Source organism: Lissotriton helveticus, chromosome 10, assembly GCF_964261635.1.
Source record: "Lissotriton helveticus chromosome 10, aLisHel1.1, whole genome shotgun sequence".
NCBI classification, from domain to species: domain Eukaryota; kingdom Metazoa; phylum Chordata; class Amphibia; order Caudata; family Salamandridae; genus Lissotriton; species Lissotriton helveticus.
The window spans coordinates 723,706,256-723,730,902 of record NC_136071.1 but is presented as its reverse complement, the minus strand read 5'-3'; the positions used below and the strand labels follow the sequence as shown (position 1 = coordinate 723,730,902).

At 49.8% G+C, this 24,647-nt stretch overlaps 1 protein-coding gene across 3 annotated transcripts in view; it reads left to right on the top strand.

The window, feature by feature from the left end:
• Positions 1 to 24,647, top strand: part of NCAPG2 (non-SMC condensin II complex subunit G2) — a 347,950-nt gene that overhangs the window by 123,401 nt on the left and 199,902 nt on the right. For all 3 annotated transcript variants that reach the window (XM_078663271.1, XM_078663272.1, XM_078663273.1), the window contains exon 13: positions 11,954 to 12,106. In XM_078663271.1, coding sequence (XP_078519397.1) covers positions 11,954 to 12,106 — 153 coding nt within the window. The remainder of the gene's footprint in view (positions 1 to 11,953; positions 12,107 to 24,647) is intronic.

The window sequence follows — 24,647 nt, the reverse complement described above, 5'->3', positions numbered from 1 at the left end:
TTCTGTGCAACTAACTTCTCTCTGTGCGTCCACCTCCCCTCACCACCACCTTACTCCTCTCACTCTCTAACTACACAAAATGGCTTCCTGACCCCTACCCTTATATAGCCTGTCCACACAGGGTCCAGTAGGGTCCAGAAGGTTCTGGAAGGCCCCAATGTTAGTCTATGAGGCCATTCCAGGGAATGGCAGTTGTGACAGTTGGCAGCCACCATTTTGTGACTCCAAGTGAATTCCTGTCAGGAAAGGCATCTAGGCCTGGGATGAGAAACTATGAGGGCAAAAGAGCACCTATCCCCAGACCAACACCATAAAAACCTAGTGGCACAAAAAGATACAACGGTGTGAGGGGCAAAAAGGGGACAAAATAAATAATAAATTGGAGGGACTACGCAAAGGGCCAGACAGGTCTAACACGCGTCCCCCCCAGCTGAAAGTGGGGAGAGCTATCCAACCCCTTGGGAGTCCTCATCACTAAGGCGGAAATACCTAGAGAGACCGTCTGCATTGGCGTGGTCTACTCCAGGCCGATGTTCCACCCGGAAGTCCATTACCTGTAGGGAGATGGACCATCTCAGCAACTTGGGATTCTCCCCCTTCATCTGCATCAGCCAACGAAGGGGTCGGTGGTCAGTCTGAACCAGAAAGTGTGAGCCAAACAGGTATGGCCGCAGCTTCTTCAGAGCCCACACCACCGCGAAAGCTTCCCTCTCAATTGCACTCCACCTCTGTTCCCGGGGAAGCAGCCTCCTGGATAGGAAAACTACAGGCTGATCCAGGCCCTCTTCATTCAGTTGCGATAACACTGCCCCAATGCCATGTTCTGATGCATCTGTCTGGACAATGAACTCCTTGGAGAAGTCTGGGGCCCTCAGGACCGGTGCTGCACACATTGCTTGCTTCAACTTTTCAAAGGCTTGCTGACAAGCCTCTGTCCAAACTACATGTCGAGGTTGTTTCTTTGAGGTAAGCTCTGTGAGGGGCGCTACAATAGTGCCATATCCCTTCACAAAGCGACGGTAGTAACCTGTGAGGCCCAGGAAAGCTCGGACCTCAGTCTGGGTCTTAGGGGGTTCCCAGGCCATGATTGCCTCAATCTTTGCCTGAAGGGGCTGCACTGTTCCCCTACCCACCAAGTGTCCAAGGTACACAACCGACCCCTGCCCAATCTGACATTTGCTGGCCTTGATTGTCAATCCAGCCTGCTTCAGGGCCTGGAGAACTGCTTGCAAATGTTGCAAATGGTCCTCCCAACTGCTACTGAAGACAGCAATGTCATCCAGATAAGCAGCGGAGAAACCCTCCATTCCGGAGAGGACCTGATTCACCAGCCGCTGAAAAGTGGCAGGGGCATTCTTGAGCCCAAAGGGCATCACACAAAATTGGAAGTGTCCCTCAGGCGTGGAGAAGGCTGACCTTTCCTTTGCTCCATCTGTCAGGGAGATCTGCCAGTACCCCGAAGTGAGGTCGAAGGTACTTAGATATTGGGCAGCTCCCAGCCGGTCAATTAATTCATCCGCCCTAGGAATCGGATGAGCATCAGTTTTTGTGACTGAATTCAGTCCCCGGTAATCCACACAGAACCTCAGTTCTGGAGTGGTGCCTGGTGGAGCGGCTTTTGGCACTAGAACCACCGGACTGGACCAGGGGCTGTTGGAAGGTTCTATAACTCCTAGCTCCAGCATCTTGGCAACCTCACCATGGATGCTAGCCTTCACCTTGTCGGACAGCCGGTAGGTCTTTGACTTCACTGGTGGGCTGTCCCCTGTGTCCACATCATGGGTACACAGGTGAGTCCTTCCCGGGACAAGGGAGAACAGCGTAGAATATTGCTCCAGTATCTGGCGACAGTCCTCCCGCTGTTCAGGAGTTAGGGTTGGAGAGAGAATCACTCCCTCCACTGACCCATCCTTTTCTTGAGACGAGAACAAGTCTGGGAGAGGTTCGCTTTCCGCTTCCTCTCCCCCATCAGTCACCATCATTAAGATGACCTCGGGCCTCTCATGGTGGGGTTTGAGTCGGTTAGCATGTAGCACCCGTAGGGGCTGTCGAGGGGTCTTAAGGTCCACCAGGTATGTGGCCTTACCCTTCTTTTCTAACACCTCAAAGGGGCCTGTCCAGCGATCCTGGAGGGCACTTAGCTCTCCAGGCTCCATCACCCAAACTTTCTGGCCAGGCTCCAATTCCACCTGGTGAGCGTTGTGGTCATACCACTCCTTCATCACTGCCTGGCTGGCCTCCAAGTTGTCAGAAGCTTGCTTCCACAACTTCGCCATTTGGCTCCTGAAGGCCAGCATGTAGCTCACCACATCCTGGGGGGGTTTCCTGGGAGACTTTTCCCATCCATCCTTCACCAGGCTGAGAGGACCACGTACAGGGTGCCCATACAGAAGCTCAAAGGGGCTGAAGCCCACTCCCTTCTGTGGCACTTCCCTGTAGTAGAATAGCAAACAGGGTAGGAGGACGTCCCACTTCCTCCGCAGGCTTTCAGGCAGACTTCTGATCATGCCCTTCAAGGTCTTGTTGAACCTTTCGACCAGTCCATTGGACTGGGGGTGATAGGGAGTGGTGAACCGGTAGGTCACTCCACACTCCTTCCACATTGCCCGCATGTATGCTGACATAAAGTTGGTCCCCCTGTCGGACACAACTTCCTTGGGGAATCCCACTCGGGTAAAGATCCCCATCAGGGCCCTAGCCACCACAGGTGCAGTGACAGTCCTCAGAGGAATTGCCTCTGGGTACCGTGTGGCATGATCCACCAGAACCAGGATAAACCTGTGACCAGCTGTTGTTGGTGGATCCAATGGCCCTACAATGCCGATGCCCACCCTTTCAAAGGGGGTGCTAACGACTGGAAGTGGTTCCAGGGGAGCTTTCAGCTTCACCCCTGTTTTCCCACTGGCCTGGCAGGATACACATGTCCGACAGTAAGTGTTGGACGCCACTTTCATCTGAGGCCAGTAAAAGTGGGGGACAAGCCGAGCAAAGGTCTTGTCCTGACCTAAGTGTCCTGCCAAGGGTATTGCATGAGCCAATTCCAGCAGAAAGGCTCGGTACCGTTGCGGGACTACCAAGGCCCTTGATGAACCAGGTAAGGGTACCTTGGGTTCACTGTAGAGGAGTCCATCCTCCCAGTAAATGTGGTAGTGTCCTGCAACGTCCCCTGCTGCCTGGGCTTCGGCCTGTCGCCTCAGTCCCTCAAGGGTAGGGCACTCCTTCTGGCCCTTACAGAACTCTTCTCTGGTAGGCCCTCCCTCCACATGCCACTCAGCAGGGATGGGCAGGTCCTCCAGAGAAACTACTTCCCCCTCCACGGACTCCTGGTCCACCACCGCAGGCGGCCGATCTGTCACATGGGGTGTGGAAGCCGAAGCACGCTTCTCCTGTCTTCGGGTCTGTTCCTTTTTGGCAGCGGGTTGGGCCATTGTTCCAGGCTCCAACTCAGGCGAACTCCCTCTCCGGGCAGTCGTAGACCTTGTGCTTACACAGGCCCAGTCAGGTGTACCCAGCATCGCAGAATGCGTCCGGTATTCCACCTCTCTCCAAGCATTATGCTCCATATCATTCCCCAGCAGACAATCAACTGGCACGGCAGGGCTTACGGCAACTCGAAGTGAACCTGCAACCCCTTCCCACTCAAAGGGAACCTCAGCCACGGGATAGTGGCCCATTCTGCCGTCAGCCATCGCGGCGGGGTGGAGTACATTGGGAACCACCTGCTCTGGAGACACCAGTTTGACTTCTCACCATAGTCATACTGGCTCCTGTATCTCTCAGAGCCTCCCCTCTCTGGCCATTGATGGTGATCCACTGCCCATACTTGGTGGTATTTGGGGGCACCTGGATCTTAGGAACCATCTCCCGTTCTCCCAGGGACACTAAGGTGACACCCGCCCACTCACCCCCCTTATCTAAGGGCAACTCCTCCCCGAGCGCTACACTAGCTACTCCTGGGGCTTTTCCTCCGGTGGGAGGGTGTGGTCTCTTTGGGCATCTGACATCTCCCTTATAATGTCCAACACCACCACACTCAAAACAGTGGACAACCCTTGGCTGCTGGCTTTGGCCAGGATGAGGGTTTCTGGGCGGGTTAGCCTTAGGGGTGAAACCTGTTCCCTTTCCCTGGAAACTGTTTTGGGGACCTTTAGAGAACTCCCGCTTTTTATCTCCCCCCCCTCCTTCTTCTGAGGGGCGCCCTGTCCGGCCTTTTGGGAATCCCCTCCAGTCCCCTTTAAGGACATCCGGGTACTTGCCCAGATGTCCGCCTCCTCTGCAAGCTTCCGGGGGTTAGTCAGCTTGCTGTCCACCAGGTGTTGGCGCAGCTCGGGAAAACATTTCTCGAGTAGATGCTCTTTCAAAAAAAGATCATACAACCCCTCATAATCCTTCACCCCACTGCCCTGTACCCAGCCCTCCAATGCCTTCCTTGCATAATCTAGAAAGTCCACCCAGTTCTGGGTGCTTAACTTGTGGCTCCCCCTGAACTTCTGGCGATACTTTTCTGGGGTTAGCCCAAACTTCCTGATCAATGCTAGCTTCATGGTGGGGTAGTTAGTCTGCTCCTCTGTGTAAAGGATACACGATGATTCTGCAGGAGCGTCAGGAATCCGAAGTATAATCCACAGCCTTCCCCTGCAGTCTCCCGACTATCAAGCACTAGAGTACAGGAGGCAAGTCAGGGGAAAACAGGGAAACAAAACAAGGAAAGGTTGGGGTAACAATTGGGTGTTGAGGGTCTTCAAACTGGTCGTCTCAACCTTCGTGAGGGCTTGGCAATCAAGAGAGGCTGTAACGCAAAGAGTTATATTCTTAAACCTGAAGAGGACAATCACATTCCCAAGTATACAACATAACCTTACATACCTAACTGATTGTATGTTGATGTCCCTGAAAGGATATGGGAAAACCTCTGGAAAGGAATATAACTGGAGCTGCAGTGAAGAAGACAATACCCTTATAAGTCTAATGACCCAATGTATACTTGTGTAGTGAGTGACTAACAATATATCCTGCTCACTCTGATCTTTTGTCTTAACAGCCACGAAACACACCCCAAAGGATTCTTTGAATACAAGCATTCGGTTGTCAATATTCTTGATAGTAGGAACAACATCTACAATGATCAAAACAAGGAGTCAACACTTCAATACAGTATTATTGATATCAATATAATGTGCAGCGCAAGAATGCGCTGTTACCGTGTTTCTGGAACATGTAGCTGTATACCAATTCTCACTGGTCCACGCAAGAATCAAGTCCAAAGAGGTGCAAAAAACACCAGAGCTGAATAACCCCAACGTGTAAGTGGAATAAGCAGGGATAAGGAAAAGCCCTATTCTAACTAAGGTCAGCGCACCGGTTACCAACCCGGCCGCCAGCGGAGCACAACCCGGCTGGCAGCGGAGCACCACGGTGATGTAAGAAAAAGGGAGAGTGAATGTGTGCCCGGCCCGTCAGCGGAGCAAAACCCGGCTGACAAGCGGAGCGGGAAACAAATGAGGCTAACAGCAGGGGGAGGATGCCTGGCTCGTCAGCGGAGCAAAACCCGGCTGACAAGCGGAGCTGCAATGAGGCAGAGGGTAGGGAGAGGTAATCCCGCCGGATGGCGGAGTCAAACCCGGCCGCCGGGCGGGACACCAGAATACTGCAAGGCAGCCTGAACGGAAAGCGACACAGGACGTGTCGAAATACACAGGTGCGGTAGAGAGGCACTGTGCAAATGAGAGAGACAGCCTGAACCGGCTCAATACCGAACTAACAGAGCCGAAGACTCTCTCTCAACGGAAGAACGCCAGGACGAAGAATAACCGGAAGTCAGGCACAGGAAGTCAGGCACAGGAACGAACCCAACGGAGCTAGACGCTAGAACGTGAAGCGTCGCTCCCTGGGTTAAGGATACCTATATAGTGCACGATTAAAGGGCTAGCGCACTGGGAGGGGGCTTGAGGCATGACACTCTGGCTCTAAAGCTAACAAGGTGTCTCGACCAGTGGGAGGCATATACTTATACAACCCACCCCCCCAGTGTTTTTCCTGGATCCCATGGGCTCTTAAGGAGACCTCATAGGCAGCCAGCCATTTGGCTATATCATCCCCCTGACTATAGCTGGCAATTATATCCTTAGGCAGGTAGGGTCTGGACCCCCTGGTTGGATCTCTGGTTTCGCTGCTACCATTTGGAGTTGGAAAGGGTCCCCGTTGCAGGGCCTGGAGTTCTAACTCTTTTAGTTTGAATTCATGAGCCATTCTCCGCTCTTCCTTCTCCTGTTCTAATCTGGCTAACTCCCACTTCAGCTTCCTTTTTTCCCTCCTGTCTGTGAGCTCCGCTTCGGTCAAGCTTCCCCCGGAGACACTACTGCCCCTCCTAGAGGAGGTCATTGGTCCTGGGAGTAGGTTTCCCACCTCAGGGGGGAATAATCCCTCTACCTCTATGACCGTGTCCCGGTCTGTCCCTTCCTCCTCCTCCTTCCCTTCTCTGCGTGCTTCCACCCAAGCCCTTAAACTGGTCTGGAGTTCCCCCTTCTTAGCACCACGCTTAAAGAACACCCCCATTTGTTGGCAGAAATCCTTTAGCTGGGCCACAGAATAAGTGTCCAGTTCTTCCAGTGCAAATTCCATTTTGCAAAAGGCAACACAAGGTTAAACACACAAAAAGAATAGAGTTACAAGGGCAACCTGAAGCTACCTCCACCCCACCACCAGGAATAAATTTGGAAAAAACAAAAGTAAAAATTAGGAAGGCCGCTAGGAGAAAACTCCAGGTGTAGGTTAGTGGATTACACTCAGTTACTGCAGAGTAGTCGCAACCACAGTCAAGATCCCACCGCTAGACACCAATATGTTGGAACCTAATGTTGTCAGGTCACCTAGGGTAGCCTGGCCTAGGGCAAGACATTTAACAATTAGAGGCACATGTGGGAAGGTTGCAAATCACCCAGCAGTAACTCAATGCAATTCCACGTTAAAAACGACACTACACCAAAAGATTGGAAAAATATGGATTCCTTTATAAAAATAGATTGGCTTTTCTTTCTTTTTCACACCATGATTTCTCCTGTTATTTCTTTTCACTCTTACAGTTAGTCATCACATTTCACAGTTAAATTACATTTCCTTTGTCAATCACATTTGGTTTCGGTCTTAAACTCTTACAGCTTTTTATCAGTATTACTCAACAGGGCTTAGAGCAAATAGAACTTTGAGCAATTTATCTCTTTTCAGTTTCCCCAATTGGTCATCAGCATTTCAACAATCAGAATGTAGGTGACAAATCAAAATTCCACTGAAGACCCTGTTGTTTGGGTACCCACGCAGTACACTGGGAAACTGGAAACAGGCAGGCTCTGTCAAACCTAATCCAAGGAACCACCTACTCTGTCTACCGATAGGGGATTTCCTGCTGACATCCACTCATAGGCTGGCTCTATTGCTTGGTCAGGGACAGTGTCTACCTCCCAGTGGCTCCGGACTTCCTATGTAACTCACGCTCATCAGCTTGTGAGCAACGTTAGATAAAACCGATTTATTGGTCTCTTGGGCTACACCCCAGCTCAGGAGTCAGGAAATCTGAATTTCACCTTGTGTCTGAGATCTGCTCCAGGGACTCCGTCACACCACTTTCCCTGAACCCTGCCGCCTGATAGGAAATATTCGTCCTTCTCTGGGACTTCACCCAGACAGGACGCTTACTTCTTTAATCTTCCCCGCTCCTCTTGTAGGGCACAGGAGAACTTCCGCGCTCCTCACCAGGCCCGTCTCCCTCACGCTGCTGGGCCGCCCGCCAGTCTTTCCAGCTCCGCTCCTCACCAGTTTAGACGGACACCCAGCGCGCCTCTGGGCCTGCTCAGCTCACGGAACGCCTCCGCTCCTCACCAGTTTAGACGGACACCCAGCGCGCCTCTGGGCCTGCGCAGCTCACGGAACGCCTCCGCTCCTCACCAGCCGCCCACCAGCACTAGGCATGCGCGGCCCTGAGACGGCGCTTCGCCTCACGGTAATCACCTCGCACCTCACTGGGCCTGCGCAGCATACTGGACGACTTCACTCCTCCGGAGCCGCCCGCCTACACACGCTGGTCACCGCTTCGCGCTACTCAGCATGCGCAAAGACCAGCGACTCTGATCTCCTTCTCCAGCCCAGCAACTCCGCCAAAATTCCTTGCCTCTGCCTCACAGAGTCTCCGACCGGTGCAGGGAGATTCACTGCCACTTCTCGGGGACAACGGCAAGGCAAATCAAAGGGAGAGGATTTTACTCAGTCCACAGTGAGGCTTAAGGCTAGCAGGGGCCCGAGGATATCAACAAGGGGGGGCCAACTGAAATCTCTGAGCTGCCTCACTCAGATAACAAGGTCCCATCAGAGGGTTTAGTTAGAGGCAAAGGGGGAAACGTCTACCAGAAGAGGCTGTCAAACGTTCTGTGCAACTAACTTCTCTCTGTGCGTCCACCTCCCCTCACCACCACCTTACTCCTCTCACTCTCTAACTACACAAAATGGCTTCCTGACCCCTACCCTTATATAGCCTGTCCACACAGGGTCCAGTAGGGTCCAGAAGGTTCTGGAAGGCCCCAATGTTAGTCTATGAGGCCATTCCAGGGAATGGCAGTTGTGACAGTTGGCAGCCACCATTTTGTGACTCCAAGTGAATTCCGGTCAGGAAAGGCATCTAGGCCTGGGATGAGAAACTATGAGGGCAAAAGAGCACCTATCCCCCAGACCAACACCATAAAAACCTAGTGGCACAAAAAGATACAACGGTGTGAGGGGCAAAAAGGGGACAAAATAAATAATAAATTGGAGGGACTACGCAAAGGGCCAGACAGGTCTAACACTTATATTCCTGCCACCTTCAAAATACTCTGCAGTCGCATTATATACCTTCTATTCAAATTGGCAGGCTAATATTGTCAGTTATACATCTAGAGTTCCGGGCATCATTACTGTTCCATCGGTCTTTGCAGAATAATTGATTTTAGATGACAGTTGCTTTTCTAACCATAACTGGATGGTTATTTCAAGTAAGCACTATAATAAGTGGTGTTGGACACCAAGAAGAAACTTTGATTTCGAAGTCTTTTGGAGTGTAACGTGTAGTGTCAGGCTCACTGTAACAAAACAGAAATCTGTTTGGGCACCATTTACCATTTTGAACCATTGGTATGATGATAGTAAGGTCATGCAAAGCTCTGCTAACACTTCTTTGTGTAAATATGTGATGTCACAGTAAAGGCTGAACTTGTACCCATTTGAACAAAAATTGCACAAATGGTGGATCCAGATTTTGGCAGTGAAAGTTATTACGAGTCATTATGTTGTTGCTTTGGATGACAGCGCCTAGAGCCAGGATGGTATTTCCACGAATTCTAATTCGAACCAACACCCACTTTGGATGATTCCACCCCACTATGTGACAGCAAAACAACAGATGCGTATCACCTTCCTTGAATTAAAAGATATCAGTGAGTTCTAGGGATGACAGGAGATTGCAGGCAATGACTTGTCGCACCATCACAATGCACTACATACACAAAATGTGGGCATGGTATCACTTTCTCAGTCCAGAGAAGCCATTCATTGGTGGGCATGGTGTGCCAAGCTTTGCACATTTCTGAAAGCAGATCAAATCCAAGGTGTAATCCACACCACTGCTTAGCCCTGGTTGACGTTGTAACACTGGGGAATCCCATGACTGAAATTAGTCGCGATGGAGACAAAAATATAAAGTTCAAACTTTGCACCGGAGTTCCTATATACAGAAGCACACGCCCATCTGTTTTACTTACTGTATTGAATGATAAACATTGTTTATGTATGCTTTCTCATCTTTTCCCATAAGGAGAGTAGTGTAAAAGCTCATGTGATAGAGCAGCAAAACAATGCTAATTGCATTCTCCTAGGAAAAGCAATGGCCATTCTTAAATCTTCTTCAGGTATTTATACAGCTGTACATTGGATTGCTAATAATGCCTAACATTCTTACAATGTACAAAATAGGTTTGCTCTTTGTAGTCTGTAGAAGTTGGGTCCCACAACCTGGCTTGTGAACTTTTAGAGTTTGTCCACTTAGACTTGAAGGACAACTAAATACAGATCCTTACGGAATCCAGAGCAGTAGCAGCCAGAGGCAAATATAATCTCTTTTTAGAAGAGTTTTTTGTTGTCGTGCGAATAAAGAACAAATCACCCAGTGTCCTCTGTGCTGCTGTGTTTGCTCAACTGTGACTGAGATGTGTCCATTTTATTTCCCCTGGAGGCCTTTTCAAGATGAACGGGGGAAAAAAAAAAACCTCAAGATTATTTTTGATAGGCTCTCTGTGTGCTTTTACCAAGGGGGTCAGCTTGACTTGGGAACAGAACACTACTCTCTTGTTCTTGATTGTCGCTTTTCAAACCAATACTTAGTTTGGGGATATATTATGTTCCATGGAAGTGTGTGTTGCTGGTTGTCATCACATTAGTTGCAAGGATTGGTGGGTCAAAGGCATTTTCACTCTCACTGAACTGTAGATCTGATTTACACATCAAACTACCTTTACTTCTCAGTTCGTGAAACCTGTTACTCAAGATGGAAAGGCCCTCAACATTATAACCTTTCAGTAAAACATACAAAAACATGGATATTAAAATATGTACTATCTGCTTATCTGGTACAGCAGGCATGAAGAAGTACTGACTATTTCAGTAATTAACTGCAAGTGGGATTATCAAATGCATAGAGCACTGCTATAGGAATGAACACAGAACTATTAATGTGCCAAATATAAGGCACTCAGCTGGTGCCATAGTTATCTATGGCAGGCATGCAGTTGTGATTCTCCTATTAACATGACCAGAGAATCTGGATAGCTGTTAAGATTAAAATCCATCACGTTCTTATCACTGTCTATTTATCCTCACCTCATGTCTCTTTGGCTGAAATTACAAAAAGCCCAAAGACGGGGGTAGGCTTCTAAACAAAAAATTTGTGGCATATCAATATATTACTAGAATATTGTAAACACACATGAATGAATGACATTTATTAATGCATCAATGTTGGGCAACTACAGTTGTAGACGAGTAACACATTTTTTATTGCCAGTGCCAAAACAGTAATACAGATAATGTTTCACTGTTTTCAGCTACCCAAAATGTTAGTTAACTGTATAGTTAAAACCCAGCTCCTCCTTTATAACATTGACTGTCATCCAATCTCCTGAGCACAGGATTTGTGTGTGTATTCTATCTTTATAGGCAGAGGTAAAAAAGATTAAGCACCTAAAATGGGTGATGTTTGAAGTGCATATGGATGTTAATGTGAGCCATTTTTGTGCACTTGAATATGTTCTTGGCCTATCCTTCAACAGAAATGTGGTCCCTGTGGTTTTAAAAGCACTGAAGGGTAGTGAACAATTAATTTAATAATGTGAGTATGGTCCGCGACCTCTTTAGAGTACGTTAAAATATTCCTGGTACGATTTGCCACTGGGCTGGACCAAGTAAACCTCAGCAACTACAGCTTCTGGTTCTCTACCTTGAAAAAAGTATTCATGTAATACTCGCCTCTCCTAGCACAGGGTGACATTATTCTTGTATCCTTATAGCCAACAAAATCTGTTCTCTCCATCCAGCACATACCCTGTCTGTGATGTAGACTTGGAGGATGCTCACCTCATACTAAGTGTAATTAAACTTGCCTTCTAGCTAAAATGCATGACTCAAATTCATAAAGTATTAGAAATAGTAGCCCATCCGCTCCAGCATAAAGGTCTGTCTGATTGCACACTACATGTTTTTTGAGAGAAGGTGGGGGAGAACAAATGTAAGCACTTATTAAGTTTTAAGGGTTCCACAATACTGGGGTGCATGTATTCCTTCTACATGATGTTACAGAATGTTTTCTGTGCTTTTTGGAATGTAGGTTTGTTGGATTGTGAGGAGAGTGTTTTCATTGTTTTTCCCTTTCTTGCAGTGTCTTCCAATACTTCTAGACAACAAGCTTAGCCATCCATTACTCGAACAGCTCCTGCCATCCTTGAAATATAACCTCCATGATACTTCTGAGAAAGTGCGTGTTGCTTTTGTCGATTTGCTGCTAAAAATCAAGGCTATCCGGGCAGCTAAGGTACGATCAATCGGGCTTGATGGGTAGAAGACTTGGAGCCTGAAAACGTGTTGCTTGTCATCGATTTGAGTGCTGAAAAACACTGCCTTGAGTTACTGGATACCAGGACACACCACCATGTTCGTGTCATCGATTTGAGACCCAGCACTAGGATTAGGTTATGAAGATTTTCTTGGCATCTGGGATACAGTTGTCATGAGCTGTTTTCTATCATTTTATTACGCCAAGACCCTATTCTTGAGTGACATTTTGATAAACCGCCGTAAGGAATATCTTCACCACCTTAAATATGAGTCTTTATTTGTTAATATAACATATACAGTAAACTATGTTAGTGCTTCAGTTGTATAGGAAATTGCATCTTGTCACAGACACAAGTGCGAAGCAGAAGCGTTTGGTAATAAGCATTTACAAATTCTGGGAGATTCAGTTATGAAAGAACTATGTTCCTTCGCCACGGGAAATTTTATCTCAAAAATAGTGAATTGGCTGGAAATCAGTTGGGTCTCATACTAACCCTTTAGTAAAGTTCCGAAAATATCAAATGACCAGTTCCAGTTCATAGACCAAATAGTCTGCCTCTGTCCGCACTGCAGCGTCAATACCACAGCTGCTCTTACTTGACCCCTTTCAGACGAAAAGTTTCCACTATGATACCAGTTGGTGGCAAGCACATTATTTCGTCACAGCTCGCGTTGCTTCTGGAAGTCCCAATCCCCAGTCTCTGTACAGCAAGATGATTAGCTGGGTGATGCCCCTTATTCAAAATGTATGCAATTATACTTTATCGATTCCAGGTTTACACCCCTTGACATCACCATATTTGTTGGACTACTCTGTCCAATTGGTTCCCCATGATAGGATGAGATGATGTAGCAAGTAAAAGTATACAAATCCGAAAGAATTCAGTAATTCATTACTTGCAATTTCCTTAGAACCACTCTAGTTTAGTCATATGATTGTTTGTAGCATTTGGAAAGTATTCGAGTTCATGCTCATCCGTTTCTCTAGCACTGCTCTAGGAAGCAACACTTTTGTTGCAAGTCTCGTCAAGTAAACTACAAACTTGAAAGAAGGCTATTGAGTGTTAGAACACAAGTGGAAACGTTACGTAAAGTTCCCGTTGGCTTCAGACTATTCAGTTCATAAGTGCATACTAGGAAAGGAAGCAAAGTTTGAGGCCTTCATGAAATGCAGTTATTTACGATGAATTTATGTTAAAATATGAATCTCACATTACATAGAATGGTGCATTAATCCTTCAAGTATATTAATCACTTCAATATGAATATTAATTAATTATTAATTAAGTATTGGGTAGTCTTTTTAATACTCACTATTGTTTCACATATAATTTCTTAAGTCTCTTTTGCACGTTACACGTTAATACATCATACTGGATTTAAAAGCACATCAGAAATTAACTTTTACGAAGTGCAAATCATAACATAACCTCGTGTAGCACCTACTTTACTTTGTCAATATCAGTGCTCATGTTGCACATTCTAGTGTTAGTATTCGTTTTCTAACACATGAAGCAACTATATTCTTACATAAAATTTCTGTTATTGTTTATTTGCTACGTTTATCTAAGCATAAGATCACGTTACTTAAATGTAAAATTTCACATCAACTTATTGACTATTGTGTGTTATCAGAAAACGACTTCTAACATTGCCTGCTTTTACGATGAAGTATCTAAATCTGACCTTCATTTGTGTGTTTCTTAATACATGGAGCCTAACACACATTTTTTGTCATCATGTAAAGGTGTTGCAAATCATTTCTGTGTAAAATTCTCGTTAACAGTTGAAAGATAACATTTCTGCTCTATCAGTACTATACATTTGAGGAAATATATTTATATAATAAAATATAAAAACAAAGGTGTGTAGGAAAGTTTCCCATTTCGACATCTTCCCCCCCCCCCCCCTGTTTTTATCAGCAGGTTGTGCAGGACTCTGGCACATGCACTGTGGCAGTCAGCAGGACTGTTCCATGTTGCCCTCATACATCCCAAAGCGATGTCATGCTTCATCATAGGGCTACTGCTCCTTGTTTGGCCGGCCCTACCTATTTTTATGTTGTGTGTGTCTTGTATAAGTCTTTACGTGTCTGGAAGTCACTCCAACACTGAACCATTATTGTGGAACGTTTTGGTCCACAATAATGGTTATCCTGGTCAATAAGACACTCTTATGCCAGGAACATGATAATTCTGTCTCCTTTTGCTCTCCTGACAGGTTGACAAGCCAACATCAAAAAAGTAGATACCACTGAAAGGGTACCACTTTTGACACATTTGTGGGGTAGGAAGATTGACTCACTATTCTTATCCTGACAAAGCGCCTCGGTTCCTCCTGACCTTTAGAGGCACGAAACGTGTTGACTGACTAGAGTTGGACCCAAAAGAGGAAACTCACATCAGACTACTAGGGTACTTTAGGATCCAATTGGTAGCTTTTACCTATAAAGGTTTTTAATTTGAGAGGGCGGTTCAACTATTAAAAGTAGTTGGTGTAATCCCTGACCAGTTTTAACCCACATCACCACACATGAGATACCTCCCTACCTAGACTCTACCTTGCATTCAACATACGACGTACCAATAAAAGATTTTCACTAAAGTGACCCTTCGGGGCACCCGTTGGGCATTGCAGCGTCGCAATAGCCCTATGATCTGTATGATCTGTATAATTGTTACCCCATTTGGCAATCCCATTTAGCACCCCCTGTAAGTCCCTAGTAAATGATACCCCTGTTACCTAGGGCAAGGAGGCTGAAGAGGGTCTCTAATGCTGCAGCATGTGTTGTGCTACCCTAAGTGACCCCTCAGCACTAAACTGCCATTACAGGCTGCGACCCATGGTGCAGAGAAATGTACAGACACAACATTGCACACCTCCTGTGTGCCATACCTACAGACACTGCATGCAGTATAGGTGAGCCAACCCATAAGGCATGGGGCATTATGCTACATGTATGGAAATATCTGCATGAACAGATATGCCCCTGTGATATCTAAGTTGATTCTTCGATATTAAAAGTGTACAGGGGAGCCATGAGTACATATTCTAGATACTGGTATTTACAAGTTCCCAAGCCACATGATGGCTTCACTGAACCTAGAGATGTTTGGTATCAAACATCTCACTTTTATAAATCAACACTGACTCCAGTGATGGCTTTATTAATACATGCAGCCAGAGGGCATCTTGGAGCTGCCCCTGAAAACCTACTGTCTACCAGTGTTCCGGCTGACTGGTGTAGTCCAGTCTGCCGCCACAGAACGACCTCTGACACCCTGTAGGTGAGAGCCTGTGCTCTCTGAGGGCAGGAGCAATGCCTGCTCTGGCGGGAGGTGCTGTCACCTCCTCCAAGCAGGTTGGCTAATGATCAGCATATCAAGGCAGGATGCTTCAAAGAACTCTGCTGCCTTTGATATGTGACCCAAGGCTTCCCAAGACAGTTGAATTGCCACCCCCTGCGCTTGGCCCATTTGGCACCAGGACAAGTAAGAAAATGATATAATCTGAAAGAAACACGTTAGTTAGATTCCTTACCTTAGAATAACCTCCAGGCGTCAGACTGGATCTGGAAAATTTTGCGTAGCAGTACCCTTGCGCGTCGGTAGGCGTCTTCTGCGGCTCCGCGTCCGTCGTCTGCGTCGTTGGCGCCGGGATGACGTCGTCGGAGTACTTAGACGCCGCCCTCGAGCGCTGATGTTCGTACTTCTTTTTTCCGCAACAGCAAGCGCAGGTCCGGAGAAAGCAGTACCGTAGTCACTTTTTGACTAAACTTTTTTGATCATTTTTGGTCTCTTCTAGAGTCTTCACGACTCTCGGTGCCGGTAGTTCAAGCCATGTACCGACTGCGTTCAACTGATGTCTGTTACCGATCCCCACTGCCGGTGCCTGTATTGCCTTGGGGACGACTGGTCGTGCCCCGACTGCCGGGCCTTGGCGTTGAAGGCTAGGCGGGAGCGGTCCCATAAGCGCCTCGAGCTCCGGCAGTCGGCCCCGCGCCGCTCAAGGTCCCGGTCCATGAGGGGGTAGAGGGACCGGTCGCGGGGCCACAGTCATCGAAGCTTGACGAGTCGACACCATTCGTCGGGCTCCAAGTCCTCAGGTAAGAGGCACAAGAAGTCGAAGAGACGACATCACTCTTCCAACTCCCCCCCGACGCTCGCACGACGTGGCCGGGGGTTCGGGCGGCTCTGCCAGCGCCGCAGGCGCCGCGACCAACTCCATACCCGCCGGTCCCTGGGCTGAACGCGACGCCGGAGGAGATCGAGGCCTTCCTCATGGCCATGAGGTCCCTCTCTCCTCCGTCGGGCCCCGCGGTGCCTCCACGCCCCGCGGCCCCGACTGGGAGTCCAGGCGAGCCGGGTGCTTTGGCCCCAGTGCTGTCGGGTGCTTTAGCCCCGGCGGCGCCTTCGGTCCCGACGCCGCAGGCTACCTCTGGATCCGGTTCCGGGTCGCCGCTCGTTGACCTCACGACCCCGCCGGCGTCGACCCTCAGGGTGTCTCCCCCGGCGATGTCCCCGCACGGCACCGCCCCTGATCCCTCCCTCGGTCCGGATCCGGCGTTGGACCGGCGTCGACCGACGCCGCATTTGATGCCGGCTGAAGCCTTTGACCCTCAATTTCAGGAGATGGAGGACGAGGGGGATTGGGAGGGGACTGAGGACCCTCTGACACGTGAGTGTCAGTCCTTTCAGGACTGGACAGAGGAGCTAGGGGAGGCCAGTGGTCTTGATACCTCCCCTGACACTGGCTTTGTCTCCCCTCCCACCGTGGCTAAGGAGGAGGGGGCTGCTTATAGTGTGGTGCTAACGCAGGCAGCCAAGGCCTTGGCGATTACGCTCCCCGTCGCTACTGTGAGGTCGAACATCCTCCCTGAGGTCCTTAAACCGCAGATGGGCGCTCCGGAGCCTCTGCTGCCGTTTAATGAGGCTCTCATGGACATCCTGTTGGGCACCTGGTCCAGGCCCGCTACAGGCCCCCTGTTTATAGGAATGTCGCCAGACGCCACTGCCCAGCGCCGGGCGACCCTAGCTTCCTTCTCCACCCACCCCACCCCCGAGAGCCTGGTTATCCAGGCCTCTATTTCGCAATCCCGACTGCACCCCCAGATTGGGAATCCAAAAGGTATGAACAGTTTGGTAAGAAACTGTTCTCATCCCTCAGTTGTGGGTTGCGATCAGTCAACACCGCTTGCCTTTTGGGCCGTTATATCCACTCTCTGTGAGATACGGTTGCGGCTGTGCTGCCAGAGTGCCTGGAGGAGGCCCGGGCGAAGCTCGCTCAAGCCCTCGCGGAGGGACGAGACGCAGCTCGGTATTCCATATGATGTGGGCTGGAGACCACGGACTCGCTTGGCAGGGCGATGTCAACGGCGGTGGCAGTTCGCCGCCACGCCTGGCTGAAGTCCGCCAACTTCTCGGCCGATGTCCAGAACACCCTCATGGAGATGCCATTTTATGGCAGCCACCTCTTTGGTGGCAAGGCAGATCATGCGCTTGAACACTTCAAGGACTCCAGGGCTGCGGCCAATTCCTTGGGCCTCTCGGGCGTCAGCAGCAGTCTGCCTTTCGCACCTTTCGGGGCCAAGGAAGGGGTGCACCTTCACGTGATGACAGCAAAGGGCCGCAGTCTAACATCCAGCGCGGCGGCGGACATGTTAACCGCCATTGCAGTACCAGGGGACAACGGCGCGGCCAGTCCACATCCACCCCCGCAGCATCCGCCTCAAAGCCCTTCTAGTCTGAGCTTTCAGGCCCATTTGACGCCACTGGGGGGCAGGGTCCGCCATCACCTGCTCCACTGGCGCACCATCACTTCGAATAGGTGGGGGCTGCAAATCGTCCGAAGGGGCTACTACCTCCCTTTCGAGGCGACCCCTCCAGCTATGCCACCGCAGTACCACCGCGTGTCGGGGGATCACTTGCAACTTCTGCAAGAGGAAGTGTCGGCCCTCCTGGCCAAGGGGGCCATCGAGCGCGTTCCTGGGCCAGAAGTAGGACGTGGTTGCTATTCCCACTACTTTCTGGTTCCCAAGAAGGGCAAAGGGGGCCTCAGCCCTATCTTGGACCTATGGAACGTCAACTGCTTCCTCCGGAAGGAGAAGTTCAAGATGCTGGCTCTGGCTCAGGTCTTAGCTGCCCTGGACCCCGGAGACTGGATGGTGGCGTTGGACTTGCAGGACATGTATTTCCACATCCCCGTCCTGCCGGCCCACCGGCGTTACCTGCGGTTCATGGTAGGCCACGAGCACTTCCATTCACCGTGCTCCCCTTTGGCCTTACCAGCGCCCCACGGGTGTTCACGAAAGTGATGGCGGTGGTCGCAGCTCATCTGCGCAGGTTAGGGGTGTCAGTCTTCCCCCTACCTCGACAACTGGTTGTTGAAGGCGGGCTCGCCCCAGACAGTCGTCCGCCACCTTCAGACTACGGCCGACCTCCTGCACTTGCTGGGGTTTTCCATCAATGTGCCAAAGTCACACCTGTGTCCCTCTCAAAGGCTCCTCTTCATCGGAGCAGTTCTGAATTCGGCGCAGTTTCGGGTTTATCCTCCCGAACAGCGGGTTCGGGATATTCAGGCTCTGATTCCGATCTTTCAGCCTTTATCCCGAGTCTCGGTAAGGTTGACGCTGCGGCTTCTGGGGCTGATGGCCTCCTGCATCCTTCTGGTGCATCACGCCAGGTGGCGGATGCGTGCTCTGCAGTGGGACCTGAAGTTTCAGTGGGCCCAGCATCAGGGCAACCTGTCCGACCATGTCCGGATCTCGGAGGGTACTGCGAGACAGTTGCAGTATTGGCTCACGGACCGCGATTGGGTCAGCGGCAGATCCCTCTCCCTTTCCCAACCGGAGCACGTAGTTGTGACGGATGCGTCCCTCCTGGGCTGGGTGGGGCCACATGGGAGAGTCAGAGATCAGAAGACTCTGGTCTCTGACGGAGTCCCGGCTCCACATCAACCTTCTGGAGCTGCCGGCGATTCGGCTTGCACTGAAGGCATTCCTTTCCTCTGTCCGGGGAAGTGTAGTGCAGGTGTTCACGGACAACACCACCGCCATGTGGTACTGCAACAAACAGGACGGGGTGGGGTTGTGGACCCTATGCAAGGAGGCTCTGCGCCTCTGGCAGTGGCTGGAACATCAGGGAGTGACCCTGGTGGTTCAACACCTGGCAGGTTCCCTGAACGCCAGGGCTGACTAATTCAGCCGTCGGTGCATGATGGATCACGAATGACGTCTGAACTCTGACGTGGCGCAAGGTCTCTTTCAGCAGTGGGGAGAGCCTTGGTTAGATCTATTCGCCACAGAAGGGAACGCGCAATGTCATCAGTTCTGCGCATTGGAATTTCCAAGGCGGCACTTGCTCGAAGACGCTTTTCGAACGCGCAATGTCATCAGTTCTGCGCATTGGAATTTCCAAGGCGGCACTTGCTCGAAGACGCTTTTCGTCGCGAGTGGAGTCGCGGTCTGTTGTACGCCTTTCCGCCTATACAACTTCTGCCCATAGTGCTAAAGAAGATCAGGCGCGACCGGGCCCAAGTCATCCTTGTGGCTCCGGACAGGGCACGAAGATACTGGTATCCCGAGCGACTCAGCATGTCAGTTGATCCCCCGATTTGTCTGCCTCTTCAGGAGGACCTTCTGTCGTAGCAGCAGGGGACGGTCCTCCACCCGAACCTGTCCAGTCTCCACCTCCATGCGTGGAGATTGAGCGGCGACAGTTGAGGCCATTTGACTTGCCTCCTGAAGTCTGCGATCTAATTCTGGCAGCCAGGCGTCCCTCCACAAAATCGGCATATGCCTGCAGGTGGAACAAATTTGTGGCATGGTGCACAGCAAAGGCTGTGGATCCCCTCTCTGCCCCCTTTCTGAGGTTCTCCTCTTCCTTCTTTCTCTTGCCCAGCAGGGCTCTGCTCTGGGCACTATTAAGGGCTACCTCTCTGCCATTTCCGCCTTCTTAAGGCCACCTGATCAGCCCTCTTTGTTCAAGTCCCCCGTTGTAAATAGGTTCTTGAAGGGCATCACTCATATGTTTCCCCCTGTTCCTTTCGTGATGCCGCAGTGGGACTTGAACCTTGTTCTGACCTATCTGATGTGCGCTCCTTTTGAGCCACTTCATAACTGTCCTCTTCGTCTTCTCACTCTTAAGACTGCATTCCTGGTTGCCATCACCTCTGCCAGGAGAGTGAGTGAGCTCCAGGCCCTTTCTTCTCAACCTCCTTTCTTTTCTGTTCATCTGGACAAAGTTGTCTTGAGAACGCGTCCCTCCTTCCTGCCCAAGGTAGTCACAGCCTTCCGCATCGGGCAGTCCATCACCTTGCCCACCTTCTTTCCGCCTCCGCATCCCTCGAAAGAGGAAGAGAGGTTCCATCGTCTGGACCCAACACGTGCGCACTCATACTATCTGGATCACACACGCCAGTTCCGGGTGGAGGACCAACTCTTTGTTGGTTACGTGGGCGCTAAGAAGGGACGGGCGGTGCACAACCGAACCATTTCTCGGTGGGTCGTCTTGTGCATCAAGATTTGCTACTCCTTGGCAAGGAAGGAGCCTCCCCTTGCAGGACATCTGTCCGGCAGCTACGTGGGCCTCGCTGCACACGTTCGCTAGACACTACTGCCTGGACAGCTAAGTCCAGAGAGATGGCTTCTTTGGCCGTTCCGTTCTCCAGGACTTTCTGGTGTGATCTTGGTTCGCCGACCCACCACCGGGGTTGGTATTGCTGGGGCATCTATTCTAAGGTAAGGAATCTAACTAACGTGTTTCTTTCAGATGAACAAGTTACTTACCTTCGGTAACTATATACCTGTAAGAAACATTAGTTAGTTATATTCCTTACCGCCCTACCCATCCTCCCAGTTCTGCAAACCGATATCTAGGGTTAAGGTCATCCCTTTCAGGGCCCTAGTTTCATGGCACCAGTGTCTGTTTTTATCATGGCTCTACGTTTCTGGCGCGGAAAAGCTGTGTATAAGAACTGACGTCGGCGCGCAAGGGCGGCGTCTAAGTACTCCGACGTCATCCCGACGCCAACGACGACGGAAGCGGAGCCGCAGACGTCTCCTACTGACGCGCAAGGGTACTGCTACGAAAAAGGTTCCGGATCCAGTCTGACGCCTGGGGGTTATTCTAAGGTAAGGAATCTAACTAACTAATGTTTCTTACAGATATATCGTTACCGAAGGTAAGTAACTTGTTCGTCTGGAGCCATGTTCCTCGCTCAGGCTACTTCCACCCCAAAGGTGGGCTACCTTAAGTGGACACGACTTTACGAATTACACCATCTTTAGTTGTGGTGGAATTAGGCTCTTTGGAGCAGGGTTCTGCTCACTTCCCACAGGAAGTGGTCATATAGATTATTTAGACAGCCTAAAGGATAAGTAGCCTATTAGCTACTACCAGTCACTCTCTGAAACGCTCCTAAATTGAGTATTTAGGTGGCACACCTGACACCAGTAACTTAAATTCGACGGATCAAGAAGAGAGGGCAAAGAAGAGCCGTGAGAACATTGAGAACTGAAGACTGACTGTGGACTTTTGGCGCCAATCCCTGCCTGCCTGCCTTCACCAGTCTCGACTATCCTGACCAGCTACTTGTCCTGCAGCTGTCCCGATTCCATGAACCCTGGGAGATTGCCAGCCCTTCGCAAATTGCCAGCAAATCTCCGTTGGAGTAGAGTGCTACTCCCTTGCAGTCCAATATACCAAGTTGTCGCTCCCCGGCCAGATCTACGCAGCAGCCGCCCAGGAAGAGGACCCTGAATGTCAGATCTGTTCCACCACCAAGTGAGAGGACAACAGGGTCAACTGGAGCCACACACAATACCAGACCCCTCAAAACAAGCACAGCCTGTGAGGGTCCAATCTGGACTCCCACTGCACCAAGACTTAACAGCCGTCCAGGGACGTTGGCACAGCAGAGACCCACTTCCAGAGTGGCCCAGCAGTCCTAATTTTTGCATCTTCAGTGAGACAGACTACCTCAAGCTCCATTTATTCCCTACTTGAGTACAACAAACGCTTAGCACTACCCTTTGATAAGCCTAACTGTTCACCCAGCCTACCATAAAAGAGCATTTGGGTTATCATTTTTGCCTCTTTAAACCAATTGGGGTTTGCTGGGACTCTTTACACAGTTTACCTCGTTTTGGTCCACTATATAAAAAAACCAGCTTCCTACAAAGTGCACTTGTGCATGCATTTTAGTGACATTAGTGCAGATGGTTTCGTTTTCATCAACATTGTCTGCCTAGGAACCTAGCGTACTTGTATATACATACCAACACAAAGAGAGAGATGCTTTAAAGGTGACAGTTTGACCAGTGCTTAATCTTTGTGCTCCTGCCTTACAGCGATTCCCTCAAATGGTGTCTTGACACTTTCATACATTACATTTAGTGCGGCAACCCTGTCAGTAGTTATCTGTTTTTTAGGAACTAGAACTTGGTCAATATTTCTGTCATAAGAAAGCAAAACGTACCATGTCTCCTAAAGTTCAGATTCTGTACAGATTCCGTTTAAGAGACTGATGCGTGGACTATGCTTTTCCTTCCTTTAGTCAAAGACTCCAGCCAGGAAAAACAAAGCTTCCCGATCTTCATTTCTGAAGTGGAATCGGGTTGTCCATACTAAGACTGTTCTTGTTGTGTTTCTAACTTGAATAGTTTAGCCTTGGGTTCTGCTTTATTAGTTTGTAGACTATAAAACAGTTCATTACTTATGGACCCAAAGAAAATACAACTTGAAACTTCAACGAAATGTGAGGACTGGCACACACATAATCTGATAACCTTATTTCCAGACTATGTTGCTGGTGTCATAACATTGATTTGCTTGTCTATTTTCATCTGTCTTCTCTGGGAGACTGTTTTCTGCATTATCCCCATTTTTACACAAAAAAGAGCTTGTTTCTACCACTGCCCGCCTGCTCCATTTAATTTGTTTCCTCAGCTCTTGATGGTGACAGTTTTTTCAAGAGTTGTCTTTTGTCACTGGCTTGGTTCAAATCCATCATTTGTTCTCCTGCTTTCTCCATTGACTGGGACATTTTTGTGGCCTTTTGAAGCTAACTCTTCTACTGGATTTATTTTAAGCTGTGCAGTCCCTTTAAGATACTTTTCTGAAACTCTTCAGGTCTCAGGTTTGCTTGGTGTTTCTGAACACTTTGGGCCGATGGGATCTGCCAAAACAAGGAGGTAATGTTCAATTGGTCTTCTGCTCCAGTGTTACGTTTTTGAAGTTCCCTATATCCATCCATATGCCATTTATTACTTTAACGTTTTATATTGCTTTTCTTAGGTCTGGCTAAAGACCCCATCTAAAAGAGACTATTAGTTATAAATTCCTTACTGGATCCCGACGATGTGGTGCCTACTTAAGCGCCACCCCTGCGCGTTGACATCAGTTCTTTCTTTTTCTGTGGCAGCTTAGCGCAGAACCGAGTCAGCTTGCCCCTTAGTCACTTTTTACATAAACTTTTTTCTCCTTTGGTCAACGTCTTTTTTTCAAGTCTTTGAGGGATGTCTCATCGTCCGACCGGCTTCAACCCTTGCGACTCCTCTCACAAGATGATGTCCTTGACGGACCGTACCTCGCTTGCCTCTGGAGTGTGCGTACGACCCAAAGTCAGGCTCCGACCGTCGGGCCATGAATCCGAAGTGATGCAGGAGCAGTCCCGAAAGCATTTGGAGGCCCAGCAGTCGGCTCCACGTCGCTCTCTGTCTCGCTCGGGGGGGCAAGATCTCAACACCGGTTGCAGAGCCACCACACCTCGTCCAAGTCTTCTCACTCTTTGGGTAAGTCGAAGCGCAAGTAGAAGAAGAAGCAGCACCCTCTCTCTTCGCCTTTCCACCATCGGTCGGCTGACGTGACCCGGTACCCGGAGCTTCGTCGCTCTAAGGCTCCGTCTCCGATGCCTGACTCAGGGACGACACAGTGCCTCCCTGCGTTTCCTGGAGCCGGGGTGTCCAGTGCCCAGCTTTGTATATTCTACGAAGCCCTCCACCGTGTGTTTGGGCAGCCTGACTCTGCTGGTGCACCTTTGGAACCCGCGGAGTAGGGGCTTTGGGCCTTTAATGCCAACGGTTCCGGCCTCGTTGCCAGAGGGCCCCCGTTGTTACAGGCCTGGATCTGGATCGATACCAGTCGGCCTTACTCGACCTTCCCCAGTGCCGGCTCCGGCCGATGCCGTCCCCATCCTCATCCCTGAGATGGAGCAAGACTGACGTTGAATCTGACGCCAGAAGGTACTTTTGTTCCTTTGTTCATCCCATGTGTTCCTTATCATTCTGAGGAGGGGGATGAGGACTGGGAGGGGTCGCTTGACCCTTTGACAGACCAGCTGGAAGAACCAGACTGGAGAGAGGAATTGGGTGATGCCAGTGGTCTGGATACCTCCCTAGACCTAGGCATGCTTTCTCCCCCTACCATGGCTAGGTAGGAGGGAGCGTCCTATGCAGTGATGGTGCTTAGGGCAGCCGAGACCTTGGGCCTGGAGCTCCTTACAGGGGCAGTCAGGACTAA